General features: G+C 46.4%; 1 protein-coding gene across 3 annotated transcripts in view; it reads right to left on the bottom strand.

Annotated features, from left to right (window-relative positions):
• The window catches only part of CORO1C (coronin 1C), a 92572-nt gene that overhangs the window by 45902 nt on the left and 31786 nt on the right, over positions 1-14884 (bottom strand). Inside the window, exons 1-2 of one of the 3 annotated variants that reach the window (XM_027773077.1) lie at positions 11720-11739; positions 11157-11356 (exon numbers count right to left, since the gene is read on the bottom strand). In XM_027773077.1, coding sequence (XP_027628878.1) covers positions 11157-11351 — 195 coding nt within the window. In that variant the 5' untranslated portion in view covers positions 11352-11356; positions 11720-11739. Of the gene's footprint in view, positions 1-11156; positions 11357-11719; positions 11740-12967; positions 13168-14884 lie in introns of those variants that run through there. The other 2 variants (XM_027773078.1, XM_006151498.3) reach the window with 2 other exon arrangements.

Genomic DNA, 14884 nt, shown 5'->3' with positions numbered 1-14884 from the left:
CCCGGGCCTCCCACCAGCCAGGGAGCCGCACAAAGGACAGGCCGCCTGCTCATCTCCAGGGGCGGGAGGGGGAGGACCGGGAGGGCGCGCATCGTCATCTGCCGGGGCACACTCGCCCTGAGTCAGCCACACAAGCCATTGAAAATAGCCCTGGGCCACACTGGGAGGCTCCTTCTGCCAGGACTTTGTGCTCCATTGTTAACTGGGGGCCGAGGGTGTCCCTCCCCCTCCTCACTCACCCAGCAAGACCACAGTCCCTAGGAGAAAATGAAAAGGCCCTTCTGTGGCACTTCATGTGGTAATGAGGCTGTGCAGTGCTGTGGGGCTGCTCTGACATAATTTGGGAGTCATTGTTCTGCACCTGGTGCCCTCTCCCTGTGTCCTCCACCCCGCCCTCCCTTCCACTCCAGTCCCGTACCCCCACCAGGCCTTTCACGGGCTCCTACACTTGACAGTTTCAGGTGCTCTGGGAATAAGACAGACGATCTCAGGAGGCAGTGAATGGGCACCCCAGGACATGTCAGAACACTGGCACTGAGTAAAGCCCTGGCCGTAGCACTGCGAAGCTACCAGAGCCAAACATCCACCCTGGTACAAAGGCTGACGGGCATCGCCACGCCTGTCCAAAACGGGGCACCGCTGGATGCAGAAATAGAAATGCCTGTCAGCGGCACACAGTGAGGCGGAGCTGCAGCCCATGCAAATCCAGCAGGTGCTGGCTGGGGCTGAGGCCGCACAGAAAAGCTCCATCAGGAGCCTGCCATTCCCTCTGAGCCTGCTGTGAAAGAAGGCCCTTATCAGCAGGTGCCTGGCACTCGCAGGGAGTCCTCAACAAATGGCACAGCCGCGATTTCGTCACTGCCACTGTTCCCCCACAAGGCACGGTATAGACCAAGCCCTTTCCAAACCTTAAGACAATTCTCCAGAATCAAAGCCCTGACAAGCTCCTGTTTTTGTTATTAAGCTTTCTAATCCCAGAGAAAGAATGCAAAGGATTAAGTGTCGTTTAGGCCACAGTTTCTCTAAAAAAAAAAACAAAAAACAAAAAAGAACAAAAACCTTTGCCTCAGTAGGGAGAAAAAAAATCTTAATAAAAAAATATACATGTACAAATCGAATAAAGTCTCAGAGACTAAATTCTAATCCACAAAAGACCTTACAGTCTTGGGCAGTCACTCTATCAATTTCTACAACTGTCGCACAGAGAAATGGGAGCAACCCTACCGAGTGCAAAAGCTGCAAGTATAATCTGATGTCATTGCAGAGGCCCATTTTTATGAATATGATGGAAGTCACTGCCTTTTCCTGAAGATGATGCCAAGGAAAGGGCCCTATTGATCTATAATAAAGAACAATGATCCCAACATGCAGCGCCGTGCAGATTCCGCTTCCCCTCCCCGTGACGGGCAAGGAAAGCACCAATTCTGCACAATTCACATGGGAAGTAAAGGAAAAAACATAGAAAAGAGCTGTGTAAATACTCCTAAGTTTACTTTATTTATTTATTTCACGAGAGGAGAGAGACAGGAATGGAGCGACAACAGACAGGAACTTTGACAGGGCCCCACCACGCCGCGATTACCAACCAGCCAGGATCACAGGAGTGGATGGGTAAGCCTGGCACATTCAGGTCAACTCGGGATCCAAACTCGAGCCTCCCGGGTGGCTCCAGCACTGCCTAGCTGCACCCTATCGCCTGCACCACCGCAGGTAGGCCTTGAAATGTGTCATTTCACACCGCGAGCAATCTTGAGCGCCTCTGACTCAGAACGTTAGTTGACACTATGCATAGAACATTTGAGTCCCTCTGCAACCAAAGGTCCCACTTCTCCAGTCCTGGAAAAGACAACCAAACCGCCCAGAGATCCCGGAGTCCAAAGGTGGAAAGTGGCCCCTCATTCTTTGCCTTCCTAGGAGTAAAATACGTCCTCCAACTTCTCAGTTCAGGGAACTGGCGGGGCTCCTCCTCTGTCTCAGCTCTACACACAGAAGACCACTGAACTCAAGCAGAGTCCTCCGTGACATCTTCCTTGCCTTCCAAGCCTCAGTGGAGCTCACTCCCCTGGCGGCCTTGTCAGAGTACGTCTCACACACACACACACGCCTCCCACCGACACGACCAAGGGCAACTGTTCCTGAACCTTCGTATGAAAGTAAGGATCCAGTCCAAGTAGGCTGTGGCACAGAAGAGGCACTCAAATGTCTAAGTAGTGAGTTTGTGAATGAATGAATGAATGTGCTTTTTAAAATAATAATTTATTTATTTAATTTTACTTGTTGCTATTATTATTTTGTTTTTTGTTGTTCTTATTTTATAATTGACCAGAGAGAGAAAGGGAAAGTGAAAAAGCAAGCCGCCAGGTCTGGGACTCGAACTGCAGTAGGTATGTGGGAGTCTGAGGACTTAATCACCATACCACCCGCCAGCCCCTGAATGTGACTTTTGTTTTTGAGAGGTTTTTGCTATAGGGCGTGTGCGCTCACCAGACAGACAGAGACAGAGAGACAGAAAACGAGAAATCACCCCTCAGGGGGGATGGTCACGCCGCAATTCCTTCTCCTCCATTCTGCTCTCGGGATCTTGGGCACGCACGCACACGTGCCCGGCGTGAGTTTTAAGCCACTGGGTCCGGGACGCGAACCGCGGTTAACTACGTGGGAGTCCAGCGACATAGCCATTACGCTAACTGCTGGTTCTCAGCCCATGAATATGATTTTTTTAAAGTACTCTCTTAAACTTCATTAAAGCTTAACCAACAGTTAGCTCTTTATATATGCTCTGGTAATATGACAGATAATACTTTTAAAAATCTCTATATGTAATAAGTTCACTGCAAGATATGTTGAAAAAAACACATTTAAAAAAGTGTAGGTAATTATACAAAAGAAAATAGTTGCCTTTAGTCACATCAATGTTAAAATTTCAGACTTTTTCCTGAAAACCAACATATGATAGTGACAACTATCTTTAATACCTTTTAGATTATATGACGGTATTATGGAACACAGGATTTAACTAAATTTTACCACATAACTTTCACCTGCTACTGCACAGAACCCCTCAAGCATTCATTTAAGACTTATTTAAGAATGGAACCAGCTGGCGGCCTGATGGTTAAGGCAGCTGGATCCCACATGGCCAACCCCCACGGTTTGAGTCTTAGACCCAGAAGCTTAAAAAACATGCCAGCACATGTGTATCCATGCCCAAAATCCTGAGAGGAGAATGGAGAAGGGATTGTGGCATGGCTATCCCCCTTGGGGGGTGAGTTCTAACTTTCCCTCTCTGTCTCTCTGTTTCTCTCCAGCAAGCATATACACCTTATACCCAAAACTAAAACAACAGAACAGACTTAGCTAAGAATTTTTAATCTATTTACCTATCTCTATATATACACACACATATGTGTATGTGTCTGTGCGTGTGTGTGTGTGTGTATAATATAGCTGTAATAGATTTTTTTAAAGGAAACATGGCAAGACAGTGCTCAAAACTATCAGAAGGCCTTTTAGGTCATTCTGAACTACTCACATACACACTGTAAAACTAACATTGTGAGCCAAGTACTACAGTCTGAGAATACATGCATTAGTTATCAACTGCTGCTTAGCAAATTACCCTAAAACTCAGCTGCTTTTATTATTGCGGTTTCTAGGGCCAGGAGTTCAAAAATAGCTTCTCCGAGAGGTTCTGACTCAGTCTCTCCTGGGTCAAGGTGTCAGCCGGGCTACCGTCATCTAGCGGCTTGACTAGGGCTCAGGGTCTGCTTCCAAGACGGCTCACTTGCATGGTCGGTAGGTTGGTGCCGGCCATTGGCGGGAGTCCTCTGGACCTCTCTACAGGGCCATTCGAGTATCCAGAAGAGACACAGTGGAAGACAGTAGGCTTTTATGACCTAGCCTCAGAAGTCACTGTCCATCACTTCCATCATGCCCTAAGTCACCCCCATTTAATGTGGGACAGAGCCACATGACAGCACGCGCCCCATCTTGGAGGCTGCCTACAATAACAGGCAAAATTTCTGGAAAATTTTTACAAAAGGCTACCACACAAATGGCCATCCACTCTGCATTCTTTATCCCAGCGAGTCAAGAGATCAAGTGAATGTAACGCTAGCCACTTTCCTTACCTGTTAATGGGTAAGAAAACAATAGATGTGGTGCTAGTGGCATAGACAAGCAACTACGGGTACTCACAGGATGACTTCCTCTGTCTTAGCCAATCAGAGCAAACATCTGAGCTGGGTCTTAGAAGTAAGAGACCACCAACTGCCATCATTAAACACTGAGAATACCGACTGAAATGAATTCAGAGTTCTTCCTCAGTAATCATGCACGTACACTCTAAGTCACCCCTTGTCAACCCAGTCTGTAAGAAACCCAAGTCCTAACGTCCCAAGGCAGCTGTTGCAGGTAATAAGTTCGTTTCTCTCCTATGCATCTAGAAGGCACTAGCTATGCACCTTTGTAGGAGAACTAAGAAAACAGTCATTCCACAGATTTCCCGTAGGGCTGAACTCTTTCACAAAAACTTAGTTGAAAAAGATTACAAACTGAGTTGAAAGACAGTCAGTCCATGGACATAAAAAACGCAATATCCAAACTCTTCCCACACATGGTCGCTAAAATAGGTGGAAGGAACAAAACAGTACGTAGAAGGGTACACAGAGCTACACCAAAGGAGCCAGGAGAGAAGAAACAGCGACCCAGGAGTGAGAGACCTGGCCACACCCGTCCCATCGGGGACAGAGCAGAGTTCCTTCCAAGGCGCTACTGCTGGGATGAAGCTGGCATCACTCCAACACAGCCGAGTGCCTTCACAACAGGAGAGGCGGGGGAGAAAGCAAGTAGGAAAGACAGGCGCTGTCCGGTTTGCCTCTCTATCCAAGCGAATGCCTAGAGATCAAGAGCATTTCATTCTAACCAACTTCCCACTTAGCAGCTGAAGGCCGTGTTCACAGGTCTGCCGTCATCTGAAGTAAGGGGGTGTGTGTGCCTAACCAGAAATAGCAGTGCGTTCTAGGAGCCTCCATGGTGGTTCACAGGAGGGGGGAAATGCCTCCGTCCCACATCACGAGTGTGGCTGCTCCATAAAGGAAAGGCTGATTCATGCCAACGTGGTAGACTACACAGAAGGCTGGAAACCTGTGTGTTCTTGAGACAAGGCGGCCTGTGCGCTTGTGGCAAGAAAAAAACAGCGTCGCTCATAGCCAAAACCACAAAGCCAACTTGTGTTCAGCAAGACTGCTACTTATTATTCATCCTCTGAAAGACTAAGGAATACAAAAAGGTACGAAGCCACACCTTGTAAAGTCAGGACAGAGTGGCATGCCGCGGCTCGACAGAAGCATTACGAAATGGATCAGGAACCACGTGTGCTAATCCAAATCGCCCCACCTCGGGGCTGAGAGCTTTCCGAGTTCCTCCAGCAGTGACCTCGTAAAATCCCCCTTTCTCTAATAAAACCTTCCTAACAAAAGCCTCATAAACTATATCCTTAAAATAAACACACATTGGGACCAGCAGATAGGCTAATGGTTACGTCACTGGACTCCCACGTACTTGACTAAGGTTCGAGTCCTGGACTCGGCAGCTTAAAACTCACACTGGGCACATGTGTGTGCATGTCCAAGATCCCAAGAGAATGGAGGAGAAGGGACTGCAGCATAGATGTCCCTCCTGGGGAGTGAGTTCAATAAAAAATAAACACACATTAATTCTGAAGTGGGTTCTTGCTGTGTGTGCATGTGCTTGTATGTGAATAGTTGTGTGTGTTCTACTGTATTTGGTCCTCTTACTCTTTCCATTTTAGGTTTTAAGTCCTGGAAGACAGAGACTCATAATAAAATAAGGTCTCTAACTTAAGTTATTAGGCTCTCCCAGAATCTAACCACAAGCGTCATGAGGTTGCAATAATAAGCCCTATACACTGCTGACATTAGGGTCATCCGAAAAGTCATGACGCATTTTTCTGTTTTTCTGAAGTAAAATGCATTATGACTTTTCCAATGACCCAATAGCTTTCAAAAGAAATCCACAGAGAGCAGTATTTTTACTTACGTCTTTTTTTATTGCCAGAGGGCACATGGCTCACCAGAGAAAGACAGGGGGAGAAGAGGGAGAGGGAGAAAGCACCACAAATGGGCTGTGATCGTGTCACAATCCCCTCCTCCTATTCTTTTTTTTTAAAGAGAGATTTTTTACTATAGGGTGTGTACACTCACTAGTGAGACAGAGACAGAGAGAAAGAAAGTGAGAAATCACCCCCACAAGGGAGATGGCCACGCTGCAATCCCTTCTCCTCTATTCTCCTCTTGGGATTTTGGGCACATATGCACACATGTCTAGCGTGAGCTGCCAGGTCCAGGACTTGAACCACAGTTGACTATGTGAGAGTCCAGCAACTCAACCATTATGCCATCTGCTGGTCCCAAGTAAACTGTATTTTCTTCGTGAGAGGTTTCTGCCTTAGGGCACATGCGCTTACCAGTGACAGACAGACACACCACAATCCCTTCTCCTCTTGGGGTTTTGGGCACGCATACACACACGCCCGGCATGACATTGAAGCCACTGGGTCTGGGACTTGAACCGTAGTTGGCCATGTGGGAATCCAGCGATGTAACCACTACACCATCTGCTGGTCCCCTCTCCTCCAATTCTTAATCATGTCATGATTTAGGGCACACACATGTACCCAATGTGTTTTTCTTTTCCTTTTTCTTCTTTTTTTTTTCCCCTAGAGTTTTTGCCATTGGGCACGTGTACTTGTCAGAAAGAGTCAGAGACAGTGAAAGGGAAAGTGAGAAATCACCCCCCAGGGGTAATGCCATACTGCAATAATCACCCCCCAGGGGTAATGCCATACTGCAATCCCTTCTCCTCCATTCTCATCCAGGGGTCTTGGGCATGCACATACACATGATCTTCAAGCCACTGGGTCTGGGATTCAAACTGTGATCAGCCATGGGGAGTCCAGTGATGTAACCACTAACCACCTGCTGGACCCCTGTGTGTTTTTCAAACTGCCAGGGCTGGGATCCCAACCAAACTGGCTATGTGGGATCCAACCCCCTTAACCAATATGCTACAGGACCACCACCAAAGCCATGGTGGTAAAAGGAAGCCTTTCTGAAAGGGTCGTAATCCACCTCAAGATCAATATATGCATACACGAGTTAGTATGTACAGAGCGCCACGAAGCATCACTGAGACCAGGCAGAAGCAAGAAAGGGGAGACCTTACCAGAAGCGCCTGAGGTAGTTACTGATAACCACACCCATCTCTCTCTCGCTCGCTTTTTTTTTTTTTAAAGTTTTTGCCATAGGGTATGAGCGGTTGCTGGAGAGAGACAATGAGAGGGAACGTGAGAAATCACTCCCCGGGGGAGGGGGGTGGTGGCCACAGTGCAATCCCTTTTCCTCCATTCTCCTTCTGGGAAAGGTGAGGAAACCGACCACAAGAACACTAGATCCAAGCGCTCCCAAGGGGCAGAGATGCTGGCACACAGGGCGTGCCCACTCCACGATGGACTGTGAAACCAACAGTGGAGAACGAGGAAGACTCACTGTGGCGTGTGAGAGTAACAGCATCTGTAAACACGTAGCACGTGCACGCCTTACCCAAACATTCATGATGACCCCAAAACTGCAAGAGGGCAGTCCACCCCGTAAAGGAAACAGAAATGGAGGTTTCCCAACAATGTGGGAGATGGTTCTGTTTTCTTTACTGAATTTCGGGTACCAAACCAGGTGCATTCGAAATCCTCTATAACTGAAAACCACAGGAGATGAGAGGTATTCCTGAGATCACCTAGAATTCCCAAGGGAGAAAAATCACTTTCATGTAATATATAGCCCCTCATGTTACCAAGACAGGGATGGGAAAGCAGAGAGACACAGTGACACATCCACGTCGCACTACAAGTCAAGACCAAGCCAGGACTGAACCCCCACACCCCTGTTCTTTGCTCTGTATACTCTGACACTGGGGTTACATATACATACTTTAATACACATAAATTGTGCACAGTACACGTGAACCTATCAACTACAGCAGTCAATAACCCCAAGTATTGAGCTGATTTCTAATGGTTGTTACTGAGCTCGGTTTACACCAAGGTTATCTCTTCTAAAACAAGAATTTTGTTGTTGTTGTTGTTCAGAGGGCACATGTGCTCACCAGAAAAAGACAGACGCACAGAGAGAGGAGAGGGAGAAAAGCATCCCACAATGGAGCATGGTCACACTGCAATCTCTTCTCCATTTTTCCGTCCTGTCAGGATTTAGAGTAACAAACACAAGCACCTGGCTTGTTTTTCAAGCTTCCAGGGCTGGGACTTGAACCACACGCTGACCATGTAAAATCTGGTTTCTTTAGTCACTAGGCCATGTGGCCAGCCCAAGAAATTAACATTTAAAAAGCAAAGCCACAGAGACACTTTGAGCACCTGGGAAAGAAACGCCATGAAGCTTATCCAAACCCTGACACTTCACTCAAACCTGATCTTTTTTAAAGCAACTATCCTAATTCCTGAAAGGCTGGTTAAAACACAAAATATTAACACATATTCTATTCAGCAGGCCATTCATTCAAGTGAAAGCCAGATCATAAGATCCAGCTAGCTCAGGAACAGCATTCGGATCCCCTTGAAATGATCTGTGTCCCATGGTTTGTGAAAACAGAGATGGACCAGCACAGTCTTTTGTGGATGTGGAAGTCGAAAGAGAACTGTCTGAACTCAGTGGAAGATTAGCTATTCAGAAGTTTATTTTAGGCTTCTTAATTGGCTTGTTCCATTTCTTTAAAGGAAAAAAAAAAAAGAAGAAGAAGAAGACTTAAATTTATCCCTTGGTCTATAAGAGGGGAGCTAACGACTCTGAACCCTAAACCAGACCATGGTGTTCAGTGCGGATCCGAGTTGACAAGTTCTGGCTGTCTTCTCAGCTAGTAGCCAAAAGTCCTTCAGAGTAAAAGATAATGTTTCCAAATGCTCCTTGCTCTTGGTGAAAGAATAAACTAAAAAATTGTGGAGACTAATCACGTGTGCATGCATGCCCAAAATCCCGAAAGGAGAATAGAGAAGGAAGGGACTGTGATGTGGCCATTCTCCCCGGGAGGTGATCTCAAAATCAAGGATGCATAATTATGAACACTATAAACACTGTAGTGGAACCAGCAGTTGGCATAATGGCTATGCCGCTGGACTCCCATGTTATTGACCGTGGTTCGAGTCCTGGACCCAGTGGCTTAAACTCATGCCAGGCACATGTGTGTGCGTGCCCAAGATCCCGAGAGGAGAATGGCAGAGAAGGGACTGTGGCATGGCCATCCCCCCTGGGGGGGTGATTTCTTGCTTTCTGTCTCTGTCTTTCTGGCAAGCTCATACGCCCTATAGCAAAAACCTCTTCCAAATAAATAAATAAATAAATTTTAAATTTCCTGAAAAAATTCTCCTTGTAAAATTTTCAATTTAATGGGAAGATTCATGTTCACCAAGATGAAGGTACATTTGAAACTACATATCGCATCTGTTCCCCAAAGGCCTCTATTTCCCTACTACTGTAGTAAGATGTTCTATTGTGTAATGTTACATCAATCCAGCCACTACAGTAAAAATCAGGTGTTAAAACAAGTTAGTCATTAACACCTCTGAGAGAAAAGTACAAGATATTGGAAGTTTACCCAATGACAATATTTCCAAAGGGGGCGGGAGAGGGATCAGAATATGATAAGAAACAATGCTCTAACAGAAATCAGTTTATTATGAATCAGTTTATTTTCATAAACTGAAAATAATAATGGTCCATTATGAGATGGGCCCCTATATCCGTGCTCAGAGGTGGGGAAGATATGCTTCCCTCAACAATGCACAGCAGAGCGGAGACAGCTGTAATGGGACTTAAGCTCTGCACCCTCCCCAGCACAGCACAGAGTCCTTATCATTAGCGTTCAGGACTCACCAAACACATTCTCCTCCTAAAAGCTAACTGGGGGGAGTGAGGGAGGGAGGTCAGCAGGCGGCATGGTGGTTAAGGTGCTGGACTTCCACATGGCTAACTACGGTTCGAGTCCCAGATCTAGTGGCTTGTTTTTTTCACTTTCCTTTTGTTTCTTTCTGATCAAATTTAAATAATAATAATAATAATAATAAAGCTAACTGGAGATGGCACAATGGTTATGCCACTGGACTCCCACATAGTCAATCTGGGTTCAAGTCCTGGACCCGGTGGCTTAAAACTCACACATGTGCATGCATGCCCAAAATTCCAAGAGGAGAATGGAGTAGAAGGGACTGCAGCATGGCCATACCCCACGGTGGGTGATTTCTTGCTTTCTGTCTCTCTAGTGAGTGCACAGGCCCTATCGCAAAAATCACCCTTAAAAAAAAAAAAAGCTAACTGGGAAACAATTGCTTCTGAGATCTATTCAAAGCTTTTCTTTCCTTCATTGTTGGCGATTCTGGAATTGGCTAGTGAAGAGTATGCAGCACTCATAAATCGTCAGCGAGTGCACATAACCTGCTTTCTCTGCCTTGGAGCAGGCTCTCGGGGAGGGTAAAGTAGGGAGAAGGGAGGACTTGCATCCCATTTAAGTTGAAGAACACAGAGATCCACTCTCAGTAAAGATCACTCATTTCTACTATTTGTTAACGCGGCTTAAAAGTTATGCTCAAACTTATTGTCCAGAATTGAAATCTGTACTGTTTTGTAACATTTTCTTGAGTTCCACTTACTATTGAAAAGTAAATAAATAAATAACTTCCCCCTAAAAAAAGAAAAGTATTATCTTACAAATGTCTACCCATTTAAAGACATAACACTTAAAAACTAAACTCCAAAAGAAACACTTATAGGAAAAGTGGATGATTACAAACCAAATCATTAAATTCCTATGCCTGGTAGGGGTCACGGTATCATAATAAACTTTTCCATCCGTAGAGGCCACGCCCAGAACAGAGGTCGCCGTTCTGTTTAATGATTCTGCTACAGAAAAACTGATGTGGTTGGTACGGTGTGTGGAAGTTAACCTCAATTACATCAGAGACTGATGTTCTCAGCAAATGAACAATTCGTACTGAACTCTCCATCTACTACAGAAAAAAGGTATGGAGGTGCCAGAGGGAGTCTAACGGACTAGAAGGCCAAATCGCCTACCTTGTGCAAAGGGAGCACAAGGAACGCTCCTCCCCCGCTCGCTTCTATGATGATGGCGACAAATCTGGGGTTGACAGCGCAGAAAGAACTGTCCCAGGTCACACGAGAAACCCGGATGTCATCGTAGCACTGGTCGTTTTTCACCGCTTGTCCAAATACATGCCGAAACTTGCTCTGTCGGACCACTCGCCTCATCGTGTCTGCGGAAAAAGAGCAAGGATCGTGTGAGAATTATGCAGCAAACGGAAAACTTGACTTTCACAAATGAAACACTCCGAGTAGGAAAAACAGAATGGCATGGCATTTTGTCTGCTTTCCTAAAAAAGTAGCCAAATTGCAAAGCCAAATTTCCTTTAGCAGCACATACCCAGAAAAAACGGCAAAATGCGTCAGGGAAAAGATTACAAAGAAATGAAAAATTCCTAATTCGAGATCCAGAAACAGTTCATCGGTTTTCATTTCAGAAGAGATCAAGGCCAAGAATGAAGGAAAATTAGCCTTTCAGATAATGCACACCCATCCCTTCCCCTTTCAGAGATAAGAAAACTCCAAACTAAAGTTACCCGGTAGATGTGAAACTGAAGCAAGTCCAAAAACAAGTAGGGGTTTTGTGGCCTTTTCCTCGGCCAGCCCCAGGTCGTTCTTCAGTCTGCAAACATTCCCAGACACCAACAAGAGCACTCTGCTCTCCTTAAACAACGGGCAGTGCGGCACTGGACGGCCAGCCTGTCTTCAAGGGCCTTCTGATCTCCTTATACATGTCTACTAACCAGCACGGCCCAGTGCCAGGCTGCCTAGGACTGAGTGCCCCATGGCAGAGAGCAAGAAAAACCAGCCTACGGAACAAATGGAGCAAGAGCCAGGTCTTGGAGTCCTGGACCCGGTGGCTTAAAACTCACACATGTGCATGCGTGCCCAAAATTCCAAGAGGAGAATGGAGTAGAAGGGACTGCAGCATGGCCATACCCCACGGTGGGTGATTTCTTGCTTTCTGTCTCTCTAGTGAGTGCACAGGCCCTATCGCAAAAATCACCCTTAAAAAAAAAAAAAGCTAACTGGGAAACAATTGCTTCTGAGATCTATTCAAAGCTTTTCTTTCCTTCATTGTTGGCGATTCTGGAATTGGCTAGTGAAGAGTATGCAGCACTCATAAATCGTCAGCGAGTGCACATAACCTGCTTTCTCTGCCTTGGAGCAGGCTCTCGGGGAGGGTAAAGTAGGGAGAAGGGAGGACTTGCATCCCATTTAAGTTGAAGAACACAGAGATCCACTCTCAGTAAAGATCACTCATTTCTACTATTTGTTAACGCGGCTTAAAAGTTATGCTCAAACTTATTGTCCAGAATTGAAATCTGTACTGTTTTGTAACATTTTCTTGAGTTCCACTTACTATTGAAAAGTAAATAAATAAATAACTTCCCCCTAAAAAAAGAAAAGTATTATCTTACAAATGTCTACCCATTTAAAGACATAACACTTAAAAACTAAACTCCAAAAGAAACACTTATAGGAAAAGTGGATGATTACAAACCAAATCATTAAATTCCTATGCCTGGTAGGGGTCACGGTATCATAATAAACTTTTCCATCCGTAGAGGCCACGCCCAGAACAGAGGTCGCCGTTCTGTTTAATGATTCTGCTACAGAAAAACTGATGTGGTTGGTACGGTGTGTGGAAGTTAACCTCAATTACATCAGAGACTGATGTTCTCAGCAAATGAACAATTCGTACTGAACTCTCCATCTACTACAGAAAAAAGGTATGGAGGTGCCAGAGGGAGTCTAACGGACTAGAAGGCCAAATCGCCTACCTTGTGCAAAGGGAGCACAAGGAACGCTCCTCCCCCGCTCGCTTCTATGATGATGGCGACAAATCTGGGGTTGACAGCGCAGAAAGAACTGTCCCAGGTCACACGAGAAACCCGGATGTCATCGTAGCACTGGTCGTTTTTCACCGCTTGTCCAAATACATGCCGAAACTTGCTCTGTCGGACCACTCGCCTCATCGTGTCTGCGGAAAAAGAGCAAGGATCGTGTGAGAATTATGCAGCAAACGGAAAACTTGACTTTCACAAATGAAACACTCCGAGTAGGAAAAACAGAATGGCATGGCATTTTGTCTGCTTTCCTAAAAAAGTAGCCAAATTGCAAAGCCAAATTTCCTTTAGCAGCACATACCCAGAAAAAACGGCAAAATGCGTCAGGGAAAAGATTACAAAGAAATGAAAAATTCCTAATTCGAGATCCAGAAACAGTTCATCGGTTTTCATTTCAGAAGAGATCAAGGCCAAGAATGAAGGAAAATTAGCCTTTCAGATAATGCACACCCATCCCTTCCCCTTTCAGAGATAAGAAAACTCCAAACTAAAGTTACCCGGTAGATGTGAAACTGAAGCAAGTCCAAAAACAAGTAGGGGTTTTGTGGCCTTTTCCTCGGCCAGCCCCAGGTCGTTCTTCAGTCTGCAAACATTCCCAGACACCAACAAGAGCACTCTGCTCTCCTTAAACAACGGGCAGTGCGGCACTGGACGGCCAGCCTGTCTTCAAGGGCCTTCTGATCTCCTTATACATGTCTACTAACCAGCACGGCCCAGTGCCAGGCTGCCTAGGACTGAGTGCCCCATGGCAGAGAGCAAGAAAAACCAGCCTACGGAACAAATGGAGCAAGAGCCAGGTCTTGGGAAAGAAGGGAAATTACAGGAAGTGTAGGACAACCGCAAGCCAGCAGCAGCACGGGGGACGGAGCAGACAGGAAGACACTAACAGCCAGGTACCCGGCTAGGCAGCTGTGACAGTGAACCAGGCCGCAGGAAGGCCTGGAATGGCATGGCAGTCTCAGTTGGACAGAAGAAAGGAAAAATGCAGGGGCTGCCCTGAAGGGGAAATGAAACCAGGATGAGTTTTTCATGTCAAAGCTGATGGCTCACCACAACCACTTCCTGAGCAAACTGGAATCTGGGTGGAGGGGAGGTAAACAGAGCTGAGTTCCCAGCTTCCTCGTGGGTCGGTTCAGACTCCGTTCCACCAGACTGGTCAACAGATGTGTACCGAAAGCTCTGTGCATTAGGACACTGGGCCCCTGACCATGAGGATACCTCAATAGCACTCACGGTAATTTTCCTTCACGACTGCTGCTCATATTGGCCAGAACTGAAGGAGTCTGGGTAAAACCTAAGTGGAAATAGAACACCGTCATACCTGGACAAGTCAGCTGAAAACCCGATGACCATGTACAGAGGAGGCTGACACCTGCCCCCTCATGCCAGACGGGACCTGTGGTGGGCCGCTGCTGCTAATTCCTTTCCTCCAATTCCCTTCCTCATGGCCCGGGGCCCACTGCTAAATGCAAGGAGAGAGAACTGAGTTTTGCCAAAGTCTCTGTCTACCCTTCCAAGGCATGTGCGAAAGTGGCCTCTCTCCAATGCTGGGGCACGCAGCTGGGCTGAGGCAGCAGAGCCTTGGCAGGCAATGGAGCACCCGTGCTACTCTGTCCAGCTGTCGCCAGACCTTTCGAGCCGATTCCCAGGATCATGCGTTCCGAGTACTTGGAAGAGGATACGGTGAATGATATACTTGGATACCTGGCCAGGGTCCTTCATTTGTGAATGACTATCTTTCAAGCATGAGCTAGATGAGACAGCTTCCATGAGGGGGCAAGAACCAAAAGGAAAACACATCCACGCAAAAGTTAGTGTGTAGCCAGCTGGTCTCGGCCTCCACTTCCCTAC

Source organism: Tupaia chinensis, unplaced genomic scaffold (genome assembly GCF_000334495.1).
Source record: "Tupaia chinensis unplaced genomic scaffold, TupChi_1.0 Scaffold000320_1, whole genome shotgun sequence".
Taxonomy (NCBI): domain Eukaryota; kingdom Metazoa; phylum Chordata; class Mammalia; order Scandentia; family Tupaiidae; genus Tupaia; species Tupaia belangeri.
Note: the sequence above shows the minus strand (reverse complement) of the source record. Positions and strands in the feature narration are given on the sequence as shown.